Source organism: Balearica regulorum, chromosome 2 (genome assembly GCF_011004875.1).
Source record: "Balearica regulorum gibbericeps isolate bBalReg1 chromosome 2, bBalReg1.pri, whole genome shotgun sequence".
Classification (NCBI taxonomy): domain Eukaryota; kingdom Metazoa; phylum Chordata; class Aves; order Gruiformes; family Gruidae; genus Balearica; species Balearica regulorum.
The window spans coordinates 5,922,727-5,948,001 of NC_046185.1; the positions used below are offsets into that span (position 1 = coordinate 5,922,727).

At 41.2% G+C, this 25,275-nt stretch overlaps 1 protein-coding gene across 1 annotated transcript in view; it reads left to right on the forward strand.

The window, feature by feature from the left end:
- COL22A1 (collagen type XXII alpha 1 chain) overlaps positions 1 to 25,275 on the forward strand; it is a 240,357-nt gene that overhangs the window by 142,119 nt on the left and 72,963 nt on the right. The window contains exons 18-24 of the mRNA XM_075743260.1: positions 2,697 to 2,750; positions 4,560 to 4,613; positions 6,370 to 6,405; positions 7,982 to 8,011; positions 8,910 to 8,963; positions 9,887 to 9,940; positions 21,025 to 21,078. Coding sequence (XP_075599375.1) covers positions 2,697 to 2,750; positions 4,560 to 4,613; positions 6,370 to 6,405; positions 7,982 to 8,011; positions 8,910 to 8,963; positions 9,887 to 9,940; positions 21,025 to 21,078 — 336 coding nt within the window. The remainder of the gene's footprint in view (positions 1 to 2,696; positions 2,751 to 4,559; positions 4,614 to 6,369; positions 6,406 to 7,981; positions 8,012 to 8,909; positions 8,964 to 9,886; positions 9,941 to 21,024; positions 21,079 to 25,275) is intronic.

Below are 25,275 nucleotides of genomic sequence, written 5' to 3' on the forward strand. Positions count from 1 at the left end.
CGTGTCCTTTTGCATCTTGACGGGCTCCCTGTAGACCCCAGGACAGACTCTGCAGAGATAAGTGTGATGCACTTCCCTGCCAACATAAGCCATATATGTGTGTGATACTTGGCATATTAATTTCAGCACGTACAGCAGTTCAACATGACATGGGGCGTTGCTTTTGCTGCATAAGCATGTTTCCATCCAGTAGGTCCTTGTTTGTTGTATTGGAGAAGAGCTCGTGTAAGGAGGCATCAGGGCTGGTCTGCTGTTGCACGTCCCTCTGTGTGGTGGGTTTCCTCTCCTCCAGACTTTCCCAGGGCCCTGTAGACTCTTGGGAAATAATTCTTCCAACACATCATTACACTTTCTGGCTGGTAAACGTCAGAAAGCAGCACGAAAGTTTGTATGCAATTGGGATTTCCCCCGGTTGCTTACAACTCTTCACCATTTTGTTTCACTAGTTAAAGCAGAAAAACCAGTAGAGCAGAGGGGAAGGAAATGGAGACTTGGAGTAAAAATTTGAGAGTGAATTTTCATTGTGTTTTTTCTTTTGGGAAAGAAACCTTTCTTTAGCCCTTTTTTAAAGAATTGAAAACAATATTTACTATGACAGATTTTTCTGAAGAAACAACTGAGAGCACAATCATTTGGATTGTTTTCAAACAAACAGCTTTATTGTATACATTTGTATAAATAATACATTTGCCTTTCCCAGCCCCCATTACTAGCAGTAAGAACATTGACACTTCTCTGTTTTGGCAGCTGAAACAGCATGTGTGAAGTACTCGTTGCTGCAGTGTATTGATGTTAAAAATTCTCCTGAGACTACACTGCACATTTTGTCAATCCACCACACTGTCACTTACTGAAAGTCTCAAATTCAGGATACTCATAGTTCAGTCAGTGCAAAGGATGTGGAAATGAATGTGGAAATTATTGCCCCCAAACCAAGTAGATCCAGATGTCTGATACTGGTTTTCAGCTGATTTCTGTAGGGTATGGGTCTCTCTAATTTCATTCCTTGGATGCATCACTTTGAAATAACATTTCTGTTACAAGACTGATTGACTTTCTAAAGGGGAAAAAGAAATAAATGGATTCGCAAATCCATTTCTGACTTGCTGAATCAATGTAGTTTTCAAAAGGAACTAATTAAATCCAATGCCGTAAGTTTGGGTTTGCAGATAATAACAGATGTCTAACAGGGATACTGTGGGAGAGTAAGAATTAAAATGTCTGAAACATTAAACAAAATAGAATAAAACTAATATTTTGCTGTTGCTCCTTGTACTTGCAGAATTTGGTTGTGTGTGCAGGATCCAAGCAAAATCAGTGTTTCGTTTTACAGAGGTTTAAGCATTTTATAGAGTAAGTCCTCATTTCAAAGAGTTTTAAACTAAAGAGGCTGGAATGGGGAAAAGCCACAATCCGTAAGAGAGAAGTGAACTTCAGCAGAGAATGTCATTGATCTAGTCATCATCTCTATCAAGGACCTGGATTATAAAATATGGAATGTGTTAAGTTTGAATGTGGAAGTACAGTGAAGGTCAGGGTCAGAATTCATAATGATCTTGAAAACAATCCCCCAAAGCAGAAGATGACATTGAGAAGGGGCAGCTGCGTGATCCTTCGTATGTGTAGGACAACAAATTGCACGCTGCTATAGATTGGGAATGACTGATTAAGGAGCTGTCCTGCAGAAGGGGGTTTGGAGTAAAGTAAATGTTATCCTGGGATTTAGACAGAAGAATACTTTATAAAACATGAAATAATCTTTCTGCTGAAAGTTAGCTGCAGTTGTATCCAGCTTTGGGCATCTAGCTACGCTGAAGACGTGGAGAAAATGGACAGTGCAAAAAGGAAAGCAACAAAAACGATCAGCGGTCTGAAAAACATACCAATGAAGAAAAGTTGAAACTCTTGAGCTTGTTTAGTCTAGAGAAGTTTGAAGGGGAAGTTTTGTAAGTCTTCAAATACATAAAAGGACATTGTAAAGATGAAGGGAACAGTCTGTTCTCTGTGGGGGGTTAGGGAAAGACATGGTAGTCTGAAACTGTAGTGAGAAAAAGTCAGGTTTAGGTATGGGGTAAAAACCATATCTTCAGGTATTTAAAATAAAATAGTGGAATAGATTGCCTGTGGACTTTGTGGACTGTCCAACTCTGAAGACATACAGGAATAGATTAATTGTTCCCCCAGGTTACGGAAAGCAAAGGTGAGAAATGAAAAGTTTTTCTTAACTGGGTAAAAATGAACTATTGCTGGATTGTGGATTCATTATTTTTGTAAGAGCTATTCTTGCCTGATGTTCCTCTGGTGCCCTTTGTCCGGTTTACATGAACCCACCTCAGCAGGCAAAGGAAGGATGCCTAGGTGGAAAGCTGGCACACAATCTCTTCTCTCTAAATTCACATCCCTGCTATTTGGTGCTAAGTTTTCTAGACAGACAATTGCCAACAGTTAGCAAAGTTAGAGAGGATAAAAGTTTCCTGCTGACTACACTTGGTTCACCTCCTTGTTACTGGACAGAGGCTCCCAGCAACTTTTCGTAGTACAGATGTGGGGACTTGAGCCATCTTGTCTGTTGGGCTGGCTTGAATTTTTCTCCTTATTCCTTACTCTTGGAGCAGGTAACATGGAAATCTCTTGCAGAATGGTGACTTAAACACCACCAATTTGAGTTATACTGGTTCTTTCTCTTCTTACTCCAGGGAGAACGAGGCCTTGATGGGTTGCCTGGAAAGCCAGGTGTGGAGGGGAAACAGGTACGTGGCAAATACTGAAGGACTGAAGGATTTTCTTTGGAATGAGTGGGAATTGATTCTAAATCTAAGACTTATCCTGGGTGGCTGCTGAGTCATGACAGGACCCCACTGCATCGGCAGTTTTCGTAGTCCTTATTCTAAGAATCTTTGTTGGCATGGTTTTATTTTTTTGTTTGGTTGGTTTTAGAAATAAATTGTAATGCAATATACACTTTAAGAAAATGCCAGTCCTTTAAACATGATAGCTTAGACGTTTTTCCTAATTTTCATTAGAGACATAAGGAAGCACATATAAACATTGGGTTGTTTAAGTCTGATATTTATAAACTCTTTTTTCCCTCCCACAACATGAAAGGGGGAGAACTGGATTTAATATATTTGGTTTGTTTTCAGTAAGAAAGGCTTGGAATTATTTACATTTTTAAGACAAGATGAAACCAGAAAATAGTCTAAAAGACCATTACATTTCTGCTGATTAGACAGATAATGCTTTGTCTAAAACTGCTATCTGTCCATCCCACAAGACTGTTTTCATTACTCAAAGTATGATACCTAATCAGAGGCATCCTTTTCTCCCAGGGATTTTCTGGTCTAAAGGGCAGAGTAAGAAGCAGAGGCTAAAAAGTGATTTGCCAAAAGCCAAGCAGCTAATCACTGCCACCCTTGAGCCTGAAGCCTCCAGACTGCTGCATCTGCATCCCATTCACTATCCCTTGCTGTTTCCCTCTCAGGAATGGATCATTTGGAGGCACTTTTTTGCATTCACAGAGGTGGAGGAGCTGCATACCAACCCTCAGGATAGTTTATCTTCGGGTGGTTGACCCTGCTGCTCACACAAACAAATCAGCTCCTGGGGTCTGACCTGAACGTGCTTTGCAAACAGAGCAGCCACGTGCTGCCCGCGTGCTTTGCTCTCGCTCTCTTTTGGGAAGCAGAGTTTCAATTTGACTTTGTTGCAAAGTATTTTTGTTTCCATATCAGACACGTCTCTTGTATTTAGATGGCAAGGTATAGTGTTGTTAGCAGTCTTAATCTTCATTAAATCTATACCTTTCTCTCTGTGACATCATAAGGATTATTACACTTATTTTTTCTCTGGTTGTCCATGGGGAATTTGACAGTTAATCAACACTTTTTCTCTGCTCTGTTCCTCAGCTGCAGTTTACCCAATACTGAGAAGTATTTGTCTAGTTAGTGTTTATCACTATCCTTATAAGATGGAAATGTTTTCCGGTGCTAGATGCGGCACTGGAATCACAATGAACTATGTTCACTATGCCCATTACATTGTTTACAGGACTGGTTTATACTTGCAGCAAATGTGGATGAAGTGAGAAATTGCAGAGGGATGTGAAGGTGGACGCTGATTGTTTACTACTGCTAAGGAACAATTTCTCCAAGTGACACCCTATTACAGAAGTTGGGTTTTTTTGCAGCTTTTTTTGCCTTTTTCATGTCTAGACACCTGGCAGCAGGCAAATCTTCATGCCTGCATTTTATCCTAAATTTTGTGTTTGACACTGATGTACTCCCTGAACTGCAATCCTTCTGAACCAGCTGAAATTGGATTGCTGTTATCATGGCTGCTGTGGCATCTCCATCCTTATTCCCCTTCCCCTCTACGCAGCAGAGCCAAAGCAGCCTCGTGTGTTGTAGTAGCTCCTATCCCAGCGCAATGGGACATAAGTGTTTGTGCTGCCGATACCCAAACCTGCAGCCTTATGTTTCTCCTGTACTTAAAAGGAATGGCAGTTGATGACCTGCAGTATGTAAACCAAAGGTTTTTCTCTCCATTTTACCTGTTTATAGGGCCCTGCTGGCAGCCCGGGCCCTCCAGGTACCAGTGGGACCAAAGGAGAAAAGGTGAGGTGGGATGGGATGCACGGGAGGGGTTTGGACACCCATTTATTAATTCCTCCTTGGGTCCCCAGTGCTGGAAATATCAGGGCTGTTTTCCTAGTATTTAGCTCATTTGTGTATAAGTGAAGCTCATATGCATTTAAATATTTCACTTTTCTGACATTGCTTCAGTCTGAAATGGGTATAAGTGAGTGTTGAACTGTGCCTGGTTGTAGCTCCCCTGCTCTTAGTTTAACCCTCATAATGGGAGTAGAAGGAAGTAGAGAGTAGTTTGGCTCAGGAAACCCTCCTCACCCAAGAAAGGTAGGTAGAAATGTCAGTATGTTTGTGTAGATGCTGGTTTTCTGACCCAGGAGATGTAGAATTGACTCAGAAAGTACCAATCAAATGAGCCCTACCCTCTTACTTGCAAAATAATTGTTCACTGCTCTCAGCAGCAATTTTGACCTCATTATTTTACACAGTCATTTCCAGGGCAGCCTTATGTTTCCCTCTCTGCTAGAGGTGATGATGTGGTTTTGGTATTTCCTACCTATTTCTTTGGCATGAGTGGAAAGGCATGCCCAATTCTGGATTTTCTTTCTCCTGTTCTCCTCCAGATAAGGCAGTGAGCCTTATCCAAGAATGCAGAGATCAGACGCAAATCTCTCTCTTTCCCATTACTTCCCACTCAGATTCAACAGCTATAGGTGAGGTTTCAGAAGCACCTACAAACCAGGACAGCAGGACACATCCACTGTGGAGAAAAGGAACAAGAAGATCTTTGTGCTCCAGCATGTGTGCAGTAGAGAGCAGTCCTGAGTTCATAACACTTCATCTTTGTCTCTAAGTGGCTGCATTTGGTGCTTCCAGAAAATGTTGAGCTCCTTGCTCCATTACTTTCAGTGCAGCTGATGTGTGGTCTCTTCAGTCCTTCTGCCATTGTGCGGAGTCTCTTTAGAATAAATAACAAATAGTAATTAAACTTGTCTTAAGAGGAAATAGCATGAAAGATATGTTGGGTCATTCAGAGACCTACATGAGTAATGAATAAATAGAGTGTGAAAGGAAGCTATATGATAATTTTTGCATTAGTCTGTGTGTAAAGCGAAGGAGATGCCTTCTGGAGGCTTAGTCTTAAAGCATAATAAATAGTGGATACTGCTGGAAAAAATGTGCTGGAACAAATTGATAGACTAGATGGCAATAAATCATGTTAAGAGGATGTAGCATCTCAGTGTCCTGCAAACGCTTATAGCGTGATTTTTTTCTATAAAATGACTTGGGGAAAATGGTACCATTTCTCACTTTTTTTTCTTTTTGCAAAGATTTTTTTGCTCTTTAACAAACAAAAGCATTTTGGCCTCAAATATCAATCCCGCAGACTCTGTTAGGGATCTGAGCATCCATCAGGTTTATTTTGTGGTATGTGTACACCAATTATAAGATTTTTGAAGCTCAGATTTAGTGTTATGGTGCACCCAGTGCATCATTCATTTTAAGTCACTAAATGTCATTAAAATCAATGTGTAACATCACAGTAACACAGAACACAACCAGTTCCTGCATGTATTCATCTGCAGGGTAGGGAAAACAGAGTTAATTTGCATTGCATATTCATATCTATTAATTGCAGGCTGGTATTAAAAATAAGAATGTACAACAGCAGTTGGAAAACGTGCTCGGAGGTTTGCTTTTGTTTTGTGTTATGTTATGTATTGTGCTATGTGGTGTTCTGTATTATGTTATGTTTTATCATTCCTTTTGTGTTTCCCTGCAGGGTGAACCAGGACTTCCAGGATTGCCTGGCTCTTCAGTAAGATTTTTTTTTAGCTTTCTCAAACATTGTAGGCATTATTGCATGAGAAAGAAAGTGGAAGCTGGGGTTGGGAGGACTTCGCTAAATGAGAGATGTTCTTAAATGTTTTTTTCCAAAAAAAAAAGTGAAGTTTATAGCACTAAAATTTTTGAAGGCAGCAAGTGATGGGTTCCAACAAGGAGATGCACTGCCACAATTTTGGGAGATTTTGAAATGTGAGGATCAAGACTTGAAGAGGCAGTGATATCACTGCCTCAGGTGCATCAGAGAGAGCAGTACTGTGACAAGATTGTGTGGTTTCCAGGACAGTTGTTGAGATGATGCCTAGTGGCCTTTAGAAAATAGAGCCTGCAAAAGTTACAAAATCAAATGAAAGTTCAGAATTGAGGGGAATTACTGAATGCCTTTGTCATGGGCTGGATGTTAGATGAGGGAAGAAAAAGGCAATTTCTGATGAGGTGGAATGATTTTTCCTTGGCTTATATCTGAAAAAATCCTGGTAGAATATGACACAAGTAGGACCTGATGTGCTGAAATGCGGAAAGCAGTGATAAAAAAGAAGACTGAGAAAATGGAAGGGGGGGTGTGATTTACTAGATTTACATGCCTTTATGTGTCCCTCTGCCTTCAGCAATGCCTTCACTGATGCCAGAGGTGTCACTAGCAGGAACGTATTTAGTACTGTCCACCTGAAGAGGTCATCTCCAAGTGAGTGGAGAAAGAAGCTTTACCACCAAGTATGCAGAGGAGAGGTCTAGAACTGAGTTCTGCAGGGTCTGGTAGCAAAGCAGTTGGGACGTATCCCTTTTACTTTCCAAAAAATAAGATTAAAATTAGGAAACAGCACTCTAAGACTATTGGTAGAAAGAATTAAAGGGCCACTGATCCCAGCAGCGTTAACTGTAGTACTGTGCCAAAGAAGGACTGGGTGCTCAAGACAAGAATGAGAAGTTCTGTGGTAATCATGAGAAAGGCAGCTGGCAATTTCCTTACCCAGAATGCAGTAGAAAGCAAAGGAGGGAGAAAGAGAAAGCTCTGAAAAAAACCCCTGTTTGGGTAAGAGCCTTTTACTGTCCTGCTTAAATGTGAAATGAATGATGTGACAGTAGTTGTCAAGAGATTTTTGACAGATACGTATAAAACCTGAAAATGAGCCTAAAGTTCCAGGAGGTGGGTGGAGAACAGGCTGAGCATGCACCATATCCAAAGTCAGCCTGCTATTTATATGATGCCTTCTGCATTGAATACATCTTTGTAATTTAAAATAAGACAAGAGCTGGGGAATTCACTAACTTATTTATACCATTGTGATAATGAAGCTCTTACTGTGTATACAGCCACAAAAATCACTTCACAGGTAACTGAGTGAATAAACCTTGTGTCAGTCTGAGCTGTTTAAATAGAAAGTATCCCCCCAGCCTGCAATAGGATTTGAGGAGCTGTAGCAGTTAGTGTGCATCTCGAGGGAACAGCGAGGGGAGAAAAATACACTGTGGGGGACCATCATACCTCTGGCACTTTCTGTGTTCTCTTTCCTCTTTTTATCCTTCATGATTCTGCATTTTTATTGCAGGTGCATACTGAAGGCCTAAAAGGAGAGCAAGTAAGAGAGATTCAATACTTGTTCTTCCTTTACAAGGATACTTTTATGTAGTTCAGTTGCCTGTTAGATTAGATTTTGCTTTAAAATAATACTTCAAAATTAAGGTGGATAGAAGCATTTCCAGGCCATCAAGAAACAACTTCTCCTATTTACAGTGGAGAAAATAAATAAGAAAGGAAAAAAGGCAATGTCCTTTTCAGATGCAATGAGTCTTGCATGAATGAGAAATATAAATTGGAGAGTCAGCTATGCAATTCTTTAAGTCCAGGGAAGTGTTAATATGAAAGTTAAATTGTATTTGAGTTTTATGCTGAGTTTGTCTCTGAACCTGGGCACTCAAAACAGGGGAGAGACACCCATTGCTCCAGCCTGTTAGTCCTACATGTAAACAAAATATATTTAAATTTTGATTTTGTGTTGGTAGGTGCATAATTTGTATTTAACTGTCATTTAATATAATGATATGCACCATATAAGTGATACTTTAAAGACCTTCACAGCTGTACCAGCTGGGGAAAATGTCTGTGGAAGCTCTTTTTACAAGAATTGCTTTTCTCCACCACCAAACCCCAACCCACGGTGTTTTATTGCAATATCCAGGATAGCCCAGTGTCTTTGGTAGAGTTACTACCTTTGAAAAACAAGGAGCCAGTTATGGATAAATGCCTGCTGAGCGTGGGTGGATCAGTCTGTGTGCAGTCTAATGAATGCTGATAATTCAAGTAGCCAAAGGATTAAGGAGAAAACCAGCTGGTCTCTGCACTGGTTCTTTGGGAGCTATGAGAAAAGGGGTGGTATAGGTTCTGTAAAGATGGCCATCATGACTAATGTGCCCAGATAATTTTTCATACAAACATTTTAATGCTTTTTTAAAAAAAACAAAACAACATTTCTGTAGGGAGAGCCTGGGCCACGAGGACCACAAGGCCAACCTGGACTTCCTGGACCACCGGTAAGTTGTTTCTCTCACTGTTTGCAGTTCCCAGAAACTGAAATTCAGGCTCGTGTGAGGCACACATGCAAAATCTCATAGATTATTCAGGCACTAAGATCTTAAACAGTGCCTCCAGCCTCCTGTTTTCTTCACTGCTGAGAGAAGGTCTCCTGCTGTGGCTGGCCACTCTGAACATATGGAGGTGGCACCCAGGACACGGGCAGTCATCGCACAGAGGCAGACTTTGCCTCAAGGCTATTGTCATGCAGAACCTGATTGTTTTTCCATTTCTAATGTCCTGAAGCGCTGTATGGGCGTTCAGCACATCTCAGAGAGGCACTCACTGTTAACTTCTAAGCTATCGTGTAATGAAGTTCAGAGGATGGTTGCTGTAAGAGCAGTTGGTTTTATGCCACAAGGTCCTGGCTAAAATATTTTGTGGATGAAAAATAAGAATTGGGTATGTGCGTTTGTACTTATTTTTTTGCAAAAATTTAGACATGCCAGCATTCTTAATTTTAACTTTAGTTTATTCTAGTTAAATTTTATAACCCAGCTCTGCAGGATATCTCAGTTCAGACTGTCACTGCTGCCTCCTTTGCAGATACTCTGTATTTCCTCACTTTCGAATTGTTTGTTGTGTTTCATTGTTGATTGGGTTTTTTAAAAATGATGGCATTGTGAAGATGCATTACTTAGGTAAATCTGGTTTTAATTATGTAATTTAAATATAGTTGTGTGCTCTGTATTTAATCAGGGCATTGTCACTTTTCTCTATCCTGTTTTCTTATTCTCTTCTGCTCACAGGACAACATAATGATCAGGTAAGAGTTGTTTAGGTAGCCATGCAGTAACGGTAGCACAAACCAGCTAGGAAATGGTTATATAGTTCATTAGTTTTTCCTACTCAGTTAACTTTCTAAAACTTTTCACTTTTAAAGGGAGAGGCTGGTCTGGAAGGCAAACCTGGAGTCCCTGGTTTACCAGGTCAAAGGGTGAGTTGCTGTTTTTATTTAATGTAAGTCTCAAGAGGCTGGGTACAGCTTTGTTCAATAAGGTTTGGTACTTTGACCCACTTTATATATACTTTTCTACTTATTTAAGGATCCTGGAGGCCCAGATCCTTTCCTCTATTCCTTCTTTATGGTCCAGCAACTTTCAGTACCTCTTGGAGTCCACAGAGTGTCCTATGGGACTCTAGGAAAGTTTCTTGTTATTTGCTCTGCTGTTTTTATGTCTGCTCCTTGCTGCCAAGAGGATTCTTGATCTGACCCTGAGTGTGTAGAGCCACTAGTAATATCGACAGGTTGAAAGTTCAGAGAAATGCTGTTGTCCTGGAAGTCAAATAAATCCAAAGATATTTGCAATACTGCACTATTTTCTGTTCTGTTTTGTCTGTACTCAAACAGAAGCTCCCACAAAATGGGAGCTGGTGTACCATTCTCCACCAGGAGCTTAGATAGTTTCTCTTGTTAAAAAAAAATATTGGCTTTTCTCTGGCTCAGAGTTATGTCTTGAAATATTCAGTTTATCAAAAAAGTAATTTTCATAGTGGGCCTGATATTATTACATGCAGACTCTGAGCTTGCCTTTCCTTGCTTCAGCCCATTTGTATGAAGAACATCTCACTAGACAACAGATAAGGGTGGAAGCGAGTTACCTGTTTAAGCTTTGTGGAGGCAGTCACTTCAGTCTCAGTACTGCTGTTTGATGGGTTACAGAGACTTGATCATAGCTTCATCCATAGAGGAGATCATGGGGGTTGACTCTAATGCTTTGCACTTCAGTTAGCACCAGTGCTGTTAAAAAGAGTGGGTGTGAGAGTGCTACCTGTGAGCGTGGGAGGGTTATGGGCAAAGGACACTACAGGGAAGAAATATATACCTTGGTAGATGGTTTTCTACAGACTTCCCATTGAATTGCATGATATTAGAGCTGTAAGCGTGGCTTTTAGGAATCTGCTTGGGAAGATGGGGCATGCAGTCTCATGTTAATGCCACAGTGGAAAAGGGCATTTACTTGCTCTCTTGTACTTTTATAGTCTTTAGAAAATATCACCTTATCACTTCAGCAAATAACTGTGCTGTGCTTTACTTATGAGTTGACAAGTTCTGAATGGTCCTGGTTTTAAAACCTGCTGTGAAACACTGTTTCTTGAATAAGATTAATAGAGCATATTAGCTGAGTAAAGGACAGTGATCTGTCAGGATCTGCAACAGGACACAAAATGGTCCTGCTAATGATCATTTGATTAGAGATGGCATTTGATCCATACTGTCTTTGAATGTTTGCCTAGACTCTGTTGTGTCTAGCTAGTTAGACTTCTCCTAAGGGTCTTTATTAGTCACCACACATCTTAGGTGGATAGATTTTTATTTTTATTTAATTAAAGGCCATTATTCAATGACTGAATACATGAGACGAAGCAAAGTCCTGGGCTTGGTGGATCTACATGGATAACCTACATGTGGGAGAGAGAACAGATGAGCAGATACTACTGATTCACCATTAGTACAGTTCTTGACAAAGCACAAATATAAATCCAGGCATCTTACATAAATTTGGCTGCTGAAAGCAACTATTTCTCTAGACAGGCTTAGAAGTTAAAACTCCAAGAGCAGAAATCTCAAATATTTGTTTGAGTCTAGTTTTAAATGACTGGATGTGAGGTGAGGGCAGGCTCTGAAGGCACAGCTCAGAGCTATAGTGAACCCTCTCGCACACACCCAAACAAGAAGGCTCTCTAGCAGCATAGCCTGGTGTTGAGGACATGGGTGGGATCACAATGTCTCAGTTTCATTTGTGACTCCAGCCCTGGCTTGTTGTAAAAGTTGGCTTGTAGACTGGATATTAGGAAAATTTTCTTCACCAAAAGGGTTGTCAAGCACTGGAACAGACTCCCCAGGGAAGTGGCTGAGTGACCATCCATAGAGATATTTCAAAGACATGTAGGTGCTGCACTTAGGGACATAGTTTAGTGGTGGACTTGGCAGTGTTAGGTTACCAGTTGGACTTGATGATTGTTTATGGTTGGACTTGTTCTTAAGGGTCTTTTCCAACCTAAATGATTCTATGGTTCTAAACTGTTCTTTGATTCTATTCTAAGACACTTGCATCTCTTCACTACTGCACCCCCTGTCAATAGGGGTAGGAGTGTAAGGCTAGACAAGTATGTGAGCAAACCAACCAGCCAGAGCAGCAGTATGAGCATGGGTTGGTTTAACACTGAGCATGTTCCCCAGCACAATTTGGGTCATGCCAAGTAATTGTCTCCCACAAATGTCCCTGCATTGCAAAGTGACTGTATCTAACAGGCTGGATGACAAAGGCCACCCTTGTTTGTGTGAAGGAGAGTTTAGCTGCATGAACACAAGCTCCTGTGCTCTTGCACGTGGAGCCCTGGCCCATTGTATTTAGCATAATCATAGCCTTTTTCACTGTGTGAAGGACAGAAAAGTCAGACATAGCTACAGGCAGATTTGGGACTCCTTTTTAGCAGACCTGTGTAGGACAGATGAAAATGACTAACCATCTGCTTGCCTGGTCCCTCTGCTGGTTTATACGGTGTGGTTTCAAGATGTGATCCTCCACCAATTTGTACCTCCTGAAAATTTGGTTCCTGAGTTACTTCATAAATATTCTGCACTAATATCCTGTCATGTAAGGGACAGATTACAGTGCAAGATTGACTTCAGGACTCTTTCAAGTAGCAAAGGGGCTGATGTAAAATAGTTACAGTTTCGCAGTATGATTCAACCTCAATTTTGCATTATGGTCCTCAACCAGCATGTAAATGAAGTCGACCCATGCACAGAGCCCCTATCCTGACACAGGGATGCAGGTACAACCATTTGCTGGAGTTCTTAAAAGCCAGCAGTGCTTCAGTTAGCTGTAATGCAGCTGGCACAAACGGCTAATGGACTAACGATGTGTTTGGAAGCACTTCATAGAGGAATTCATGTCTCATAACACAGTCCACTGGAAATGAAGGATTCTGACCTGTGCAAGGTCGAGGCAATGTTGGCTGGTGTTAGAAATATAATGCAAGAGCCACCTACGCAGTCTGTAGATTTCATAGAAGATGACATATAGTGCCAAATACCCTAGTGACAGTTTGGCTGACGGGAATAGGGTCATACATCTTGGAAAGATTTCTAGGAAAAGAGGAAGTATGATATTCTTTTGGCCTGAAGTTGCTGTTCCTGTTATTGCTGAAGAAATAAAAGAATACATGGGATAGTACAGTTACCAATAAACAAGGCATGATCTTTAGAGAGTCACCATTTGTGTTATAGTAAAGACAGTGTCAGTTTAATTTCTTAAGATGGTTACTGCAAGCTTAATCTTTCATTTACATGCATTTGTGGTACTCGCATAAACGTTTTTCCATCACCTCTGCTTAGAGTGCACATTTCTTGGAGCAGTTGCAGAGTCTTCTCCTAATGTATAGTACAAGTATGGCTGAATAACCAAGTGGGATGAAGCAGCCCTCTCATCAGGGCTTCTGATGGCTCAAGGCTACTTCTGGCATTGGTATTACAGATTGCTTAAGACCATGTTACAGATTGCTTAAGACCAAGCTTAAGACCAAGAACCAGTATTGGCTCAGTATCAGGGCCAGTTCTGTTTAAATCTTTATCAATGATCTGGACGAGGGGATGGAGTGCACCCTCAGATAGTTTGCAGATGACACCAAGTTGTGTGGGAGTGTTGATCTGCCTGAGGGTAGAAAGGCTCTATAGAGGGATCTGGACAGGTTGGATCAATGGGCCGAGGTCAACTGTACGAAGTTCCTCAAGGCTCAGTGCTGGGTTCTGCACTTGGGTCACAACAACCCCAGGCAATGCTACAGGCTTGGGGAAGAGTGGCTGGAAAGCTGCTCAGCAGAACCTGGGGGGATTGGTCAACAACTGACTGAAAATGAGGTGGCAGGGTGCCCAGGTGGCCAAGAAGGCCAACAGCATCCTGCCTAGGATCAGAAATAGTGTGGCCAGCAGGACTAGGGAAGTGATCATCCCCCTGTACATGGCACTGGTGAGACCGCACCTCGAGTACTGTGTTCCGTTTTGGGCCCCTCACTCCAAGAAGGACATTGAGGTGCTGGAGCGTGTCCAGAGAAGGGCAATGAAGCTGGTGAAGGGTCTAGAGCAGCTGAGGAGCAGCTGAGGGAACTGGGGTTGTTTAGCCTGGAGAAAAGGTGGCTGAGGGGAGACCTTATTGCTCTCTACAACTACCTGAAAGGAGGTTGTAGTCAGGTGGATGTTGGTCTCTTCTCCCAAGTAACAAGCAGTAGAACAAGAGGAAATGGCCTCAGGTTATGCTAGGGGAAGTTTAGATTGGATATTGGGAAAAAAATTCTTCACCGAAAAGGCTGTCAGTCATTGGAACAGGCTGCCCAGGGAAGTGGTTGAGTTACCATCCCTGGAGGTATCTACAGCATGAGTAGATGTGGCACTTAGGGACATGGTTTAGTGGTGGACTTGGCAGTGTTAGGTTAAAGGTTGGACTTGATGATCTTAAGGGTCTTTTCCAATCTAAATGATTCTGTGATTCTATTCTATGTCTCCGTTGCCTTTTGAGGGCTTGCCACCGAACTAACCTTGCTATCTGCAAGCATTGAGAACTTTAGATGTAGCCCAGCCATACCCAGCAGGTCACCTCCAAGTCATTTAGAGCACTCTAACTTTCCAGAAGTTGTGGACAAGAGAGCAGCATACTCACAGCTGTTCTTGAAAGCATAAAGGTTGCTGGTGAATCACAGAAAGTGTGCCTGAAGGCTGGGTCTTCTGCTCTGCAGGAGGATGCAGAGGACAAACCAAAGAAGACGTTACAGGACCCTAGCTGGCGTTAGAAAGGCTCCTGAGCTGACTGAAGAATGTGATAGAGCATCTTCCTTATATTTTATTTAGAAAAAAAGGAAACCAGACGTGTTTGGGGCAGAGAGTGAAGGGAGTGTTGTGCTCTTAAAAAAGCTGATGGTATTGTAGAGATCTGATTGCCAGATTTATCATAAGCTAAGCTTGCTATATATGAACATCTCTCCCTCCAGCAGCCCTTTCCCAGGAGCTCTGATACGGAGCATGTGTTTTCAATGTAATTATAATAATGCACACTTACAGACATAGTTCTTTAACACAGAAAGCTAATCCAAGGGCTGCTTACATTTTGGGGAGTAGCCCATTAGTGGAAACACACTAAGAGGAGCATAAACTGGGAAGACAGATCATCTTTTGGGCATTTAAAAGCACTTTTCTGTTAACCTGCTTTAGTTGCAGGTCCTGAAGTGTTTTATGGGCAGAGAAAAAAAGTGCAAAGTCTCCTCAGTACATCTGCTGAACTGCTAATCTGACAATTCACGTCCATCCTTTGGTCCTGTCTGGGGGCAGGAGATAACAATTCCAACCTGAACCAGGCAACTGGGTTACGTTCATTTTATTAGCCATCTGCTTCCAAGTGCCTGGCACCTGACGTCTATATTTTGACAACGATACCCTCATATCAAGAGTGCATAGTGGGAAGAAAGAAGCTTTGCTGTTCTCATCTGTCCCGTAAGACCTTGGAGTGATAGACAGTAGTGTCTCTCTGATTTTACTAAAACTGCCTGAAAAAAAGGTAGAACTCTGAGAGTCTGGTTTCATTTTAGGGTGGTTTTGTGCATTTTTTCCTCTCTTCCTGTCCTCTTCCTTCTGTGAAGGTTGAGGTAGAACTCTGAGAGTCTAGTTTCATTTTAGGGTGGTTTTGTGCATTTTTTCTTCTCTTCCTGTCCTCTTCCTTCTGTGAAATTGAAGAGAACTGAAGTACTTTGATTCTGCTCTTAAGTTTTTTGACACCTGATCTACTGAAGTATTTGTTGGAAATGAACCCAATTTTTTTTGCTTGATAGACACAAAAAGTGTAGATGTATGACATGCTCCTGGAAAGCATGAAGATCTTTGGATAATCCAGCCTAAACACAAGGTTCTTCTGAAGTGTGCTCCAAATAATTTGTATTTCAAGAATTTGCCTTTTATTGAAATGGTGCAAGTTCATTCAAGTGATTGAAACTTCAGAAGGAAACGAAGAGAAAACATCTGTTTATTCTATAACAGTACTTTCCACATAGGCATGAGGTAGCAGCTACCTAGAGCCACTCTGAGTTTGATATGCTGTACTGCTGCATAGTCTTCTAAATTGTCCAAATTTTTCCATAGTCAAAGAACAACCAGCACAAAAGAAAAAAAAAATACAGGAGTCTCATAGAATAGTAAGAATAGTCATATGGGAAAAAAAAATCTTAATGGAAAATAACTTTTTTAAAGGGTAGCCTTTAATGAATGTCCTTCTCCATGATTAAGACTCCAATGTTCATGAGTCAGGCAGATAAGTAATAATAATTCCCCTTTTTTCAAGTTACTTCATGCACAAAATGATTTAGGTGAAGCACAGAATGAGAGTGAGTTTGATGTAGAAACAGAGATAACAAAGAAAAAATTTACTGCAAGACCCATTATTTTGTGAGCTAATTGCAAAATTCGGTGTCAGGGTCTGTCAGGTTGGAGGCAAAAGGAACGAGTGCAGCTCCAGGAGTGAGTTACAAAGGGATGTTTTCTGCATGTTTAATTCAGCTGTCATGTTTCAGCAGGTTTTCATGTACATGTGTCCACATCCCCTGAATGTTTATCCCCAAAGTCAGAGCAGCACAAAGCGCTTAACAAACCTTTCCTGACTCTTTACAACCAGATTACAAGGCTGTGATTCTCAGTAAGTGCTACATACTTGTTTTACAATAGTGTTTAAAGGGTCCTGTTAAAACTGGGGACTACTGGGTTCAGAACACACCCTCCACCCAGAAGAGATGTGTTAAGAGCACTTACCAATACATGAAAGGTTTATCCCTGTTAGCTGACAGAAGGGATCCCTGTCAGATGCCTGGAGGGCTGCTGAGCTCTTTGTGTGTTTGACAGCGGGACAGAAATCCATGTATTTGACTTTCTCCTTCTTGACTCATCTCTCTCTTAAGTGGGGTGTTGCATATGATGTCGCAACTTGAAATGGGCAGTGAACACTGTTTCAACTCTTATTTCTCTGTGTATGAACTCCCCTTGATTTGAATCACCTTAGACTTGCAAGGTCCAAGGGAAGGAGTTAGTTGATTGGTATTTCCAGGGAGAGATGTGTAAATAATCCAGGAGAGAGAGGAGAATAAGTTTGCCTAGCAAACTATGTAGATTTTTTCGAAAGAACCAGTCCCAAAATGCAATTTCTCTCAATGCCCAAAAGCCCTTATAGCGCATACTTTTCTTTGTCACAACAGCGCCCGTGATCGCCCATTAGCTGGCCAACACTGATGGCATTTGCATCCTCAAGCTAGGAAGATGCTCTCACTTCATTTCCTGTCATTGCCTAATACATATGTAGACTGTAAAAGGCTGATACCTTCAGGGAGTTAAAACGTTGATTAACACTGCTGGATTTCTTCTGGCTTCTCTGGCAATGTAGAGGTAAAAGGACAGGGGTAATCCTACCATCCCATCTAGTTTACAGAGAAAATTGTTGACATTTATGCTAACAGTCATACTTGTTCACAATTAAGGATGCTTTCTATGTACTTGGTACCAAATCTACCTCTGTTCCTGGGGCCAAACCTCAGTGAAAACCATGCTATGAAAATATATGGTCATTCTGGCTATCAGCCAGCAAGGTAAGAAAGAGTCCTGGGTTATGATATCTTTCAAAATTTCCCCTCTAGCAGAGTAGAACCAACATTTTCCTTTAGTTTCCTGTCTTCTGTATGGTAGAGCTCTTTCCAGTGGATGGTTGTGTTCACATGTATGTGTGGGTGCTTGAAATGTTCAGATGACATTGCCTGCCCTGGCAAAGTTCAGCCGTGCAGAAATTGAAGTGTAAACAAATGAACAAAAAGAAGGAAAAAAGGATTGAAGGTGTAGATTAAATCTAGAGTGAAACTGTAATTGTCGGTGAGGTAAATATATCCATTTCCAATAAACCACACATTTTTAACTGTGCTATTGTACAAATTGCTGATAAAGGCAAATAACATATGTTTCATATAGTCTAAGGATACACATTCTTACACACTTAGCTGATTCTTACTATGAGTAACAGAGCATAACTGCTGATTTTCTTTGTCATATTACTAGGTGATGTGACATTTTGCTGAGCTTTGCTCCAATAGGAGTGATTTCTCCTGGCAAGTATTTTTGCACTTTACAGACAGGCTGTAATGTTACGGAGCAAATCTGTTGTAGTTTGATTTTGGCTAACCTCTGAGTGGCCAGAATGTCCCCTTCACAATGGGAAATTACAGTCTCAGCCTCTCTGTCAGTATAATTACATACTGCTTTAAGGTGTTTTGAAAAGCACCAAAGCTTCTCGGCATTAAACCCAAGGAAAGGATAGGCTCCTTTCACATCTCTCATTGCTGCTGCAGATCAGCGTGCCTGGCCATCAGTATGGAAACAGAACAAGTGGTGTATACTCGTCACAGGAGGCAAAATATGTCCTTCTTCCGCCTTCTCTGCTTTTGAGATGGGTTTGGGGAGAAGGCAGTGCTGCTACAACCTTCCTCGGGTTCCCCAGGTAATATTTTACAGGTGGGACCAAGTTTCCAAAAAGCAGCAGTAACCAGATAATGCCCTTAAGCCATAAAGCTGCTAAAGCCGCACCCTTGTGGACCTCCAAAATAAGGTCTACGTGTACTACTCCTATTTCTTCACTTGCAAGGTTACAAGGTTCATTGGGATTTTGTTGGCCTGAACGCTAATGTATGTATCACCCATTGTGGTTTTGTACAGAGTACACAATAGGGTATGTTCATGCTCTCCAACTTGCAATATCTGATTTAGGATGACTACTTAGGTAGCTAATTCGTTCATGCTCCTCCAAAGGGTTATATCAAAAGTGTTTATATCAGGTTTCTGCCTCTAATGCAGTCTCTGAATTAGAGTCTAAGGAGATGCACAAACATTGCAAGGGGAGGTATGAGGTGGGTGGTAATAACGTCCAGTGACCAATGGGGTTGGTGGGACATGGAGGAATCAGCTACACTGTGTTGTATGTTGGCCTCAGTGTTGTAGCTGTGGAACCAGCTAGCTTAATGCGTGGCTCCAATGTTGATAGGAAGCTGAAGGTGGCATGCAGTCATACTCATCTCCTATGTCTGGCCCCACACAACACACCCTGTGTGCTGAATTCATAAGCTTATTTATTTCTTTAAATGAGTATTTAACAGTGTCCCTTGCATGGCCGTCTTGGCAGTTGACAAAATGAGCCTCTTTAACTAGAAAACATATGTTGAATCATGTGGTGACATGAGTCCTTCAGGTTAAAAATGGGATCTTTTTGGCTTTGACAAGCAAAGAAGGGATGGATGCAGAAAAAGTCGAATGAGCACTCATGAATAGTGCATGTACTTGAGTATATAATGCAGATTTTTTTATTGGTATTGGGGAAATGGAAAAATAATTTCCTGGAAATTACTACAAACTTCTGCTACTCAAGGACCTTGTAACTGCTCCTTTAATTTTCTTCTTAAAATTGTTGTTGTGGATGCCCCATCCCTGGAAGCATTTAAGGCCAGGTTGGATGGGGCTTTGGGCAACGTGGTCTAGTGGAGGGTGTCCCTGCCCATGGCAGGGGGGTTGGAACTAGATTATCTTTGAGGTCCCTTCCAACCCAAACCATTCTATGATTCTATGATTCTATGAAATTCTTCTGTATGTGACAGCTGCTTTTTTTGTTATGAGAAAAATAAGGATAATATCAGATTCTGACATGCCAGCTAATGAAACTCAGTCAAAACTGGGGAAAATATGATGAAAACTTGGTTTGTTTGTGATGTTTTCATTTTTTCACTCATTTAACTCAGCAGAAATTATATAATTTTTTTCTGGAGGTATTTCAATAAAGAAAAATAAAGGGAAAATTACATATCTGACTAATATTTCTGTATGACCAATCACATCACCAGTGACATGAGACTTGCTTAGTTTATTATAATATTGTTCTAAAAAGAAAATTAGTTTGGGTAAGAAGTAGAAATGAGTGGGGAAAAAAATCACTTTGTCTCTCAGATATTTACATGACTCCTCTTGTACCCCTGTTAGTATATTACTAACAACCTCAGAAGTATTAATGATTCAGTGTCTATTACATGCCAGGGAAGGATAGATTATTTTTACAAGAAAGCCGAGTCACAAAATATGTGACTTGCCCAAAGTAACACAGCAAGTCATCTGTTGAGTTAAGGAGCAAATTGAACCCCTGCCTTATCTCCAGTGCTTCAGGCATCCTTACTACATCCTTTTTTTCCTCTTTTTTTCTTATGTCGGACTTTTTCCTTGTGAACTGTTTGTGGTCAAACCCATGGGGAACACAAGTGTCACAGCATCCATATAGGGGAACTTGTCTCAAGTGTATATTCCAGGTCCTGGCTTATCCTTCCCTTGCACTGGCGAAGCTCTCTGGTTCCCCTGGAGGAATTTTTTTTTTTACTTGCAGAGGAGTCAGTGAGCTCTGTCCCTTGGTGGTAATGCCAACCCTAGTTAGAAATGCCTCGTGGATTCATGTTTTCTGGCTTAGAGATTGTGAATCTTTTATATTCATCCATGCACCGGAGTTCTGAATTATTTTCTTTCTTAATGCAGGAGACAGTGCAGGGAACACAAGGGACATTGCTTGGCTTTGCTGGGGAGGGGTGAAGGGCTAGGCTGTAGCAAGGAGAGTGCCTCTCAGCAGGTGTCTACATGTGGTACCTCTCTTGGCTGCCTCTCAGCACTGTGACTTCTCTGACCTTCTGTGGGCAGCACCCAGGTGGGACTGCAGAGTGTAAGAGATGCCAAGACATGCATGAGACCAACCCTCATCTGTGGGGGCTTTTATCACAGTCTGGGGAGATACAGACCTGCCAAAGACAACTGGAGTTTCACATCCAAATGGTGTCTGCTGCCTTTGTTTCTAGCCTTCGTGTTTTGTGTACCCATGTTACGGTGATTTACCAGTCTTGGGATGAAAGACTTTGGAAAGTCAGTAGCAGTCTTTGCCCTGGTGTCTAATATTTTCTCTTCTGTTGAACATGCAGGGTAAAAAGGGAGAACCTGGATTCCCAGGAATCAACGGTCCGATCGGTCCTCAGGTAAGTGATGATTTCTTCATTTTCATATAATATATGGAAAAACATATTTTGTGGCAACAGGTGACTTGGAATCACAACGCAACATGCTTTGACCTTGTTCTCTTCTCATCTGCACCGTCTTTGAAGTTGGTGTTTCTCCTTTAAGAGCCAAACTAATTTATCCTGTTGTGATTGAGAGAAGTCTGCCTGTCTGGCAGCAATTACTTTTACTTTTCACAGTTTTTCAGCATCTTTGAACAGGGACATAAGGAGGTGTTTTTGTATGTGATTTCCCCATTGCTTGTGCACAGAACAGTATCATTCCAGAGGGAAAGCAATGATTTGTGTTTTGTAATATTTAGGACAGTGTCTTAACTAATTGTTGGCTGTGTGAATTGGCAATTGCAGATATACCTCCTGTGCTGCAGTCTTGAGGGAAGAAGCAGTTTAAAAGTTATTTGGTATTCAGAAAGCACTCTGAGCACAAGACTGTTTTTGTGGCTTTGGTACTCACATTTCTACTTCTTATAGAGGGATAGGTGTTGGCTTATTGAGGAAGGTAGAGACAGGGTTTTAAAACTAAATGTTTATTCTCCCTATAAGGAATGATGTCTTAAGTTAATGACCCCTTAGCTCATTTTTTTTAAGGCTTTTGGCAAGTTAGTGCTCCAATTTGCACCATCTGTAACATCATAAGGACAAAATACTGCTGTGTATGTTAAGAATTGTCAGAGAGGATTTGGCTCCACCTTGGATCAACCCATTCTGCCCTGTATTATGGGAACACTGACACTTGCCTCTGGCTTGGTTTCTTGCTAACTTTGTAGCCAAATTCAGTTGACTCTGAGTCACTTCGTAGGGTCACCCCTGCAAGAAGAAAAATATCTGCAGGAATGTCCTTAAGCAGGAAAGATGCACCTTCACTTTAAGCTGACCACTCAGGCTAAACCCAAGCATTTCATTCATTCCCTTTTCAATAATAAATTAATGATCTGGGTCTTTGGCTTTGGGATTTTGTTTCAATAATTGGTTAAGTTTTGGGCAGGAATGAAGAGCCTCCATTACTACAGCTGTTGGTGATGTATTGCAACAAACAGCACACTGCAAGACAGCAGATGCTGATTTTTCATTTATTTCCTCTGGCAAGCTATGCCCTTGTAACCAGGAAACACGATCTAGAAATGGTTTCTGTGGCAGACGTTTTATAATGAGCTGTTCACATGTCTGTGGAGGATGTTGGAGAGGCAATCCAAGGGTTTGAGACCTTGTGCAGGCTAAGGCCCTTGTGTCCAGCTGGGAACTTTGGCCTGAGAAACACCACTTGATACTGGTTTACCTATTTTTAAGACTTTTTCCTTTGGTACAGTATCTGGTTTGCAAGTATTTCATCAGCAGCCTTCAAGAGGAATGGAGATGCTATTTCTAATGGATTTAAAAGATTTTGCTGTTTGTTTGTTGTTTTTTTCCCCACTGGATAACATTAAAAGGTCCCCCCAAGACTTCTGAACCATCTGTGTAGCTATTGGGAGGGGATATTCATTGCCTTTGGGAATAGATTTTTCTCCATGCGTTATTTCTGAGATATCTGACACTATCCATCCATGCAAAGTCATACTTGTTCAGCACAAGTTCCCTGTAACTTTTAAAAAAAATATATATGCATGTGTTAGCAATTTTATAAATGTATCTCAGAAAATTGCTGACATAGCATTAAGTAATTTTCCTTTCCTCACAGGCTAAATAAAGTTAGCAAATTTTATGTTAATTAAAACTGCATATAATGCTAGCCCCATCGAGGGATACTTAATTTGACTGTTCCTCCAAGCTAACTGTAAGAATGGAAAAATATTGTTCCTATTCCTGCAGTGGCACTCTGTTCTGGACATATTACTGCAGATTTCTGTATTTCTGTTTGGAGAAAGTGCTTACATTCAGTTTGTGACAAAACTACTTTTCAGCTTAACAGCACTTTTTTTGACATTAGATTTTTTAAGCACTTTATCAGCATTATTTTTTTTCTTTATCAGACTATGCCCCAAAAATACCCAAGAAGAAAAGTGCTTTCCTTATGCAGTAGTTACATGAATATTCTTCCAAGTTGTGTATGGAAGTCTGTGTCACCTGTTCCTGTGCTATCTCCATGGTGTTGAGGACCAACCGATTTGAGTTGGCCATACATAAAGTGGATTAGGACAATAAAATAACCTTCCTTTCCTCTCCTACTTTAAATTTAAATATACTTTTGGGTTTTGACATGATTCCCCCCATTGATAGTTGTATGGACTAAGGGAAGGAGTGGATATAGGCGCTGCAGAAGGCACATTGTTGCTGAAAGATGTATAAAAGCCCATCTGAAGTTATCGTCGGGCTTTGTCAAGAAAAATAGTTGCTGTCATGCTCAGTCCGACTGAGAAGCCACAGAAGGATCGGCAGCTGTGCAAGGGAACCAACCCGAGGGCTAGTCCAGAGCAGGGTCAGTGGATCCAGTGATGAACCGCACTTGAGATGATGTCAGTCCGACTCTCAAGGACTATTGACTGAGTGTGGTCACATTTGAAAGTTAACTTAAGTGTCACTTCTCAGCTAGCCTGGGGATGTTTTGTGACAGTAGGGTAGCCCTAGTTTTGCCTCTGTCCTTGCACACACCAACTCAAACTAAATTTTAATCCAAAAAGATTTAGGGTAGATACTCTGGGTCTTATTTCCCCTCTGGATGTGAATGATTTTCCTGCAGCAAGGACACAGACATCTGAACTCATAATGTGTTTATGTTGTTGTTATTTATTTGTACTATTATAGTTTCTAGGAACCTTAATCATGGGCCAAACTTCTATTGCAGTAGACTGTTCAAATGTAGACTGAAAAATGAGCATTTCTGTAAAGCACTTTCAGTTGAAATAGATGGATGGGTACCAAGCACGGGAAATGAGGCTGTGCATTTCTGCATGGTCGCCCCAGATCTCGGTATACCTTGTCTATCCCATCACCTGTTGATAGGAAGAGTTCAGAGAAGGGGCTGAAGGCAGTTGATGAGTTACCTTTGCAAAATACTTTTCTAGGCATGAGGGGTATCCTGAGGAGGAAGGAGATCTGCAGTTAGGCAGTGTACGCTAGGTGAGCCATGAAGGCTGTGTTTGCAGGCTCAGTAGAGAGGGGAGCTGATGCCCAGTGCTAACCAAGGGCTCAGACACTCTGAGCTGTACCACTGAATTACCAGGGCTGGGATTCAGCTCCAACTGCAAGCACTTGTTGGGTTAAGGATGGAGATGCAGATGTCTGAGCTCCTGTTGTTTAAGATCCAATTAATATAATCAGTGGAGCCTGAAGCTCTCCTAAAGCAGGTAGCTACAAATGGTCCACTGGGCCACTCTCTAGATTCCCTGAGCTGAGCAGGTATGTGCTGTCCAGCTGTGAGATAGCAAAACAAGTCAAAACTCATTGAGTTTTAAACAAAAATGCTGTACCTCACCCTTGCGATATCTCTGACCTGTTACTGAGGTCTACCTTATGCTAGATAACCTTGTGGTATAACTAAGACTTGTGAGGAAGGCCAGTACAAGCTGTACCTTTTATGGTCATGGCTGACAGTGATTTAATTAGTATAGACTTGTCCGTAGGGTGTGAGCTCAAGCCCAGCTTTTCTTAAGTAATTCAGAAAATAAATTATATCCTCTGAAATGCGTGATGTCCTTAACGTCCTTTTTATAATGCAAGTTAAGACTGCAAAATGTGAGAAGAGGATACAGGCCCCAGCTGCAAAGCTCAGATTGAATTCAAACTATGCCAGTGCTGCTCGAAATTGGAAGATATTGCTCAGAGCTATCTTTAATAAGATCTATAACCTTAACAAAAGTAAAGAAAAAAAAAAGTCTTCACCTGTGCAGATCACTAATAGTACTGAAACGAAAGACGATAAGGGAGGTTTTTTTGATTGTTTTTCTCATTTGCTGCACTGACTCAGTAAACCAAATCAAAGCGAACACATAGGGAAATAAATCTTCCTCTGTAGACAAAAGAGATCATGTCCATATCTTACACTAAGTGATGAAATTAAACAAATACTGCCTTTAACTGGAAGCAAGAAATTCTCCTGGAGAGACTGCTATGTACAAAGTCAACTTTATTCAGTACTTTTACAGAGCTGGAAAGACAGTTCAGAGAATCTTTGTTGAAAAAACTTTGTTTTTAAAAATAATGTTGGCACTCCAATTACAATGC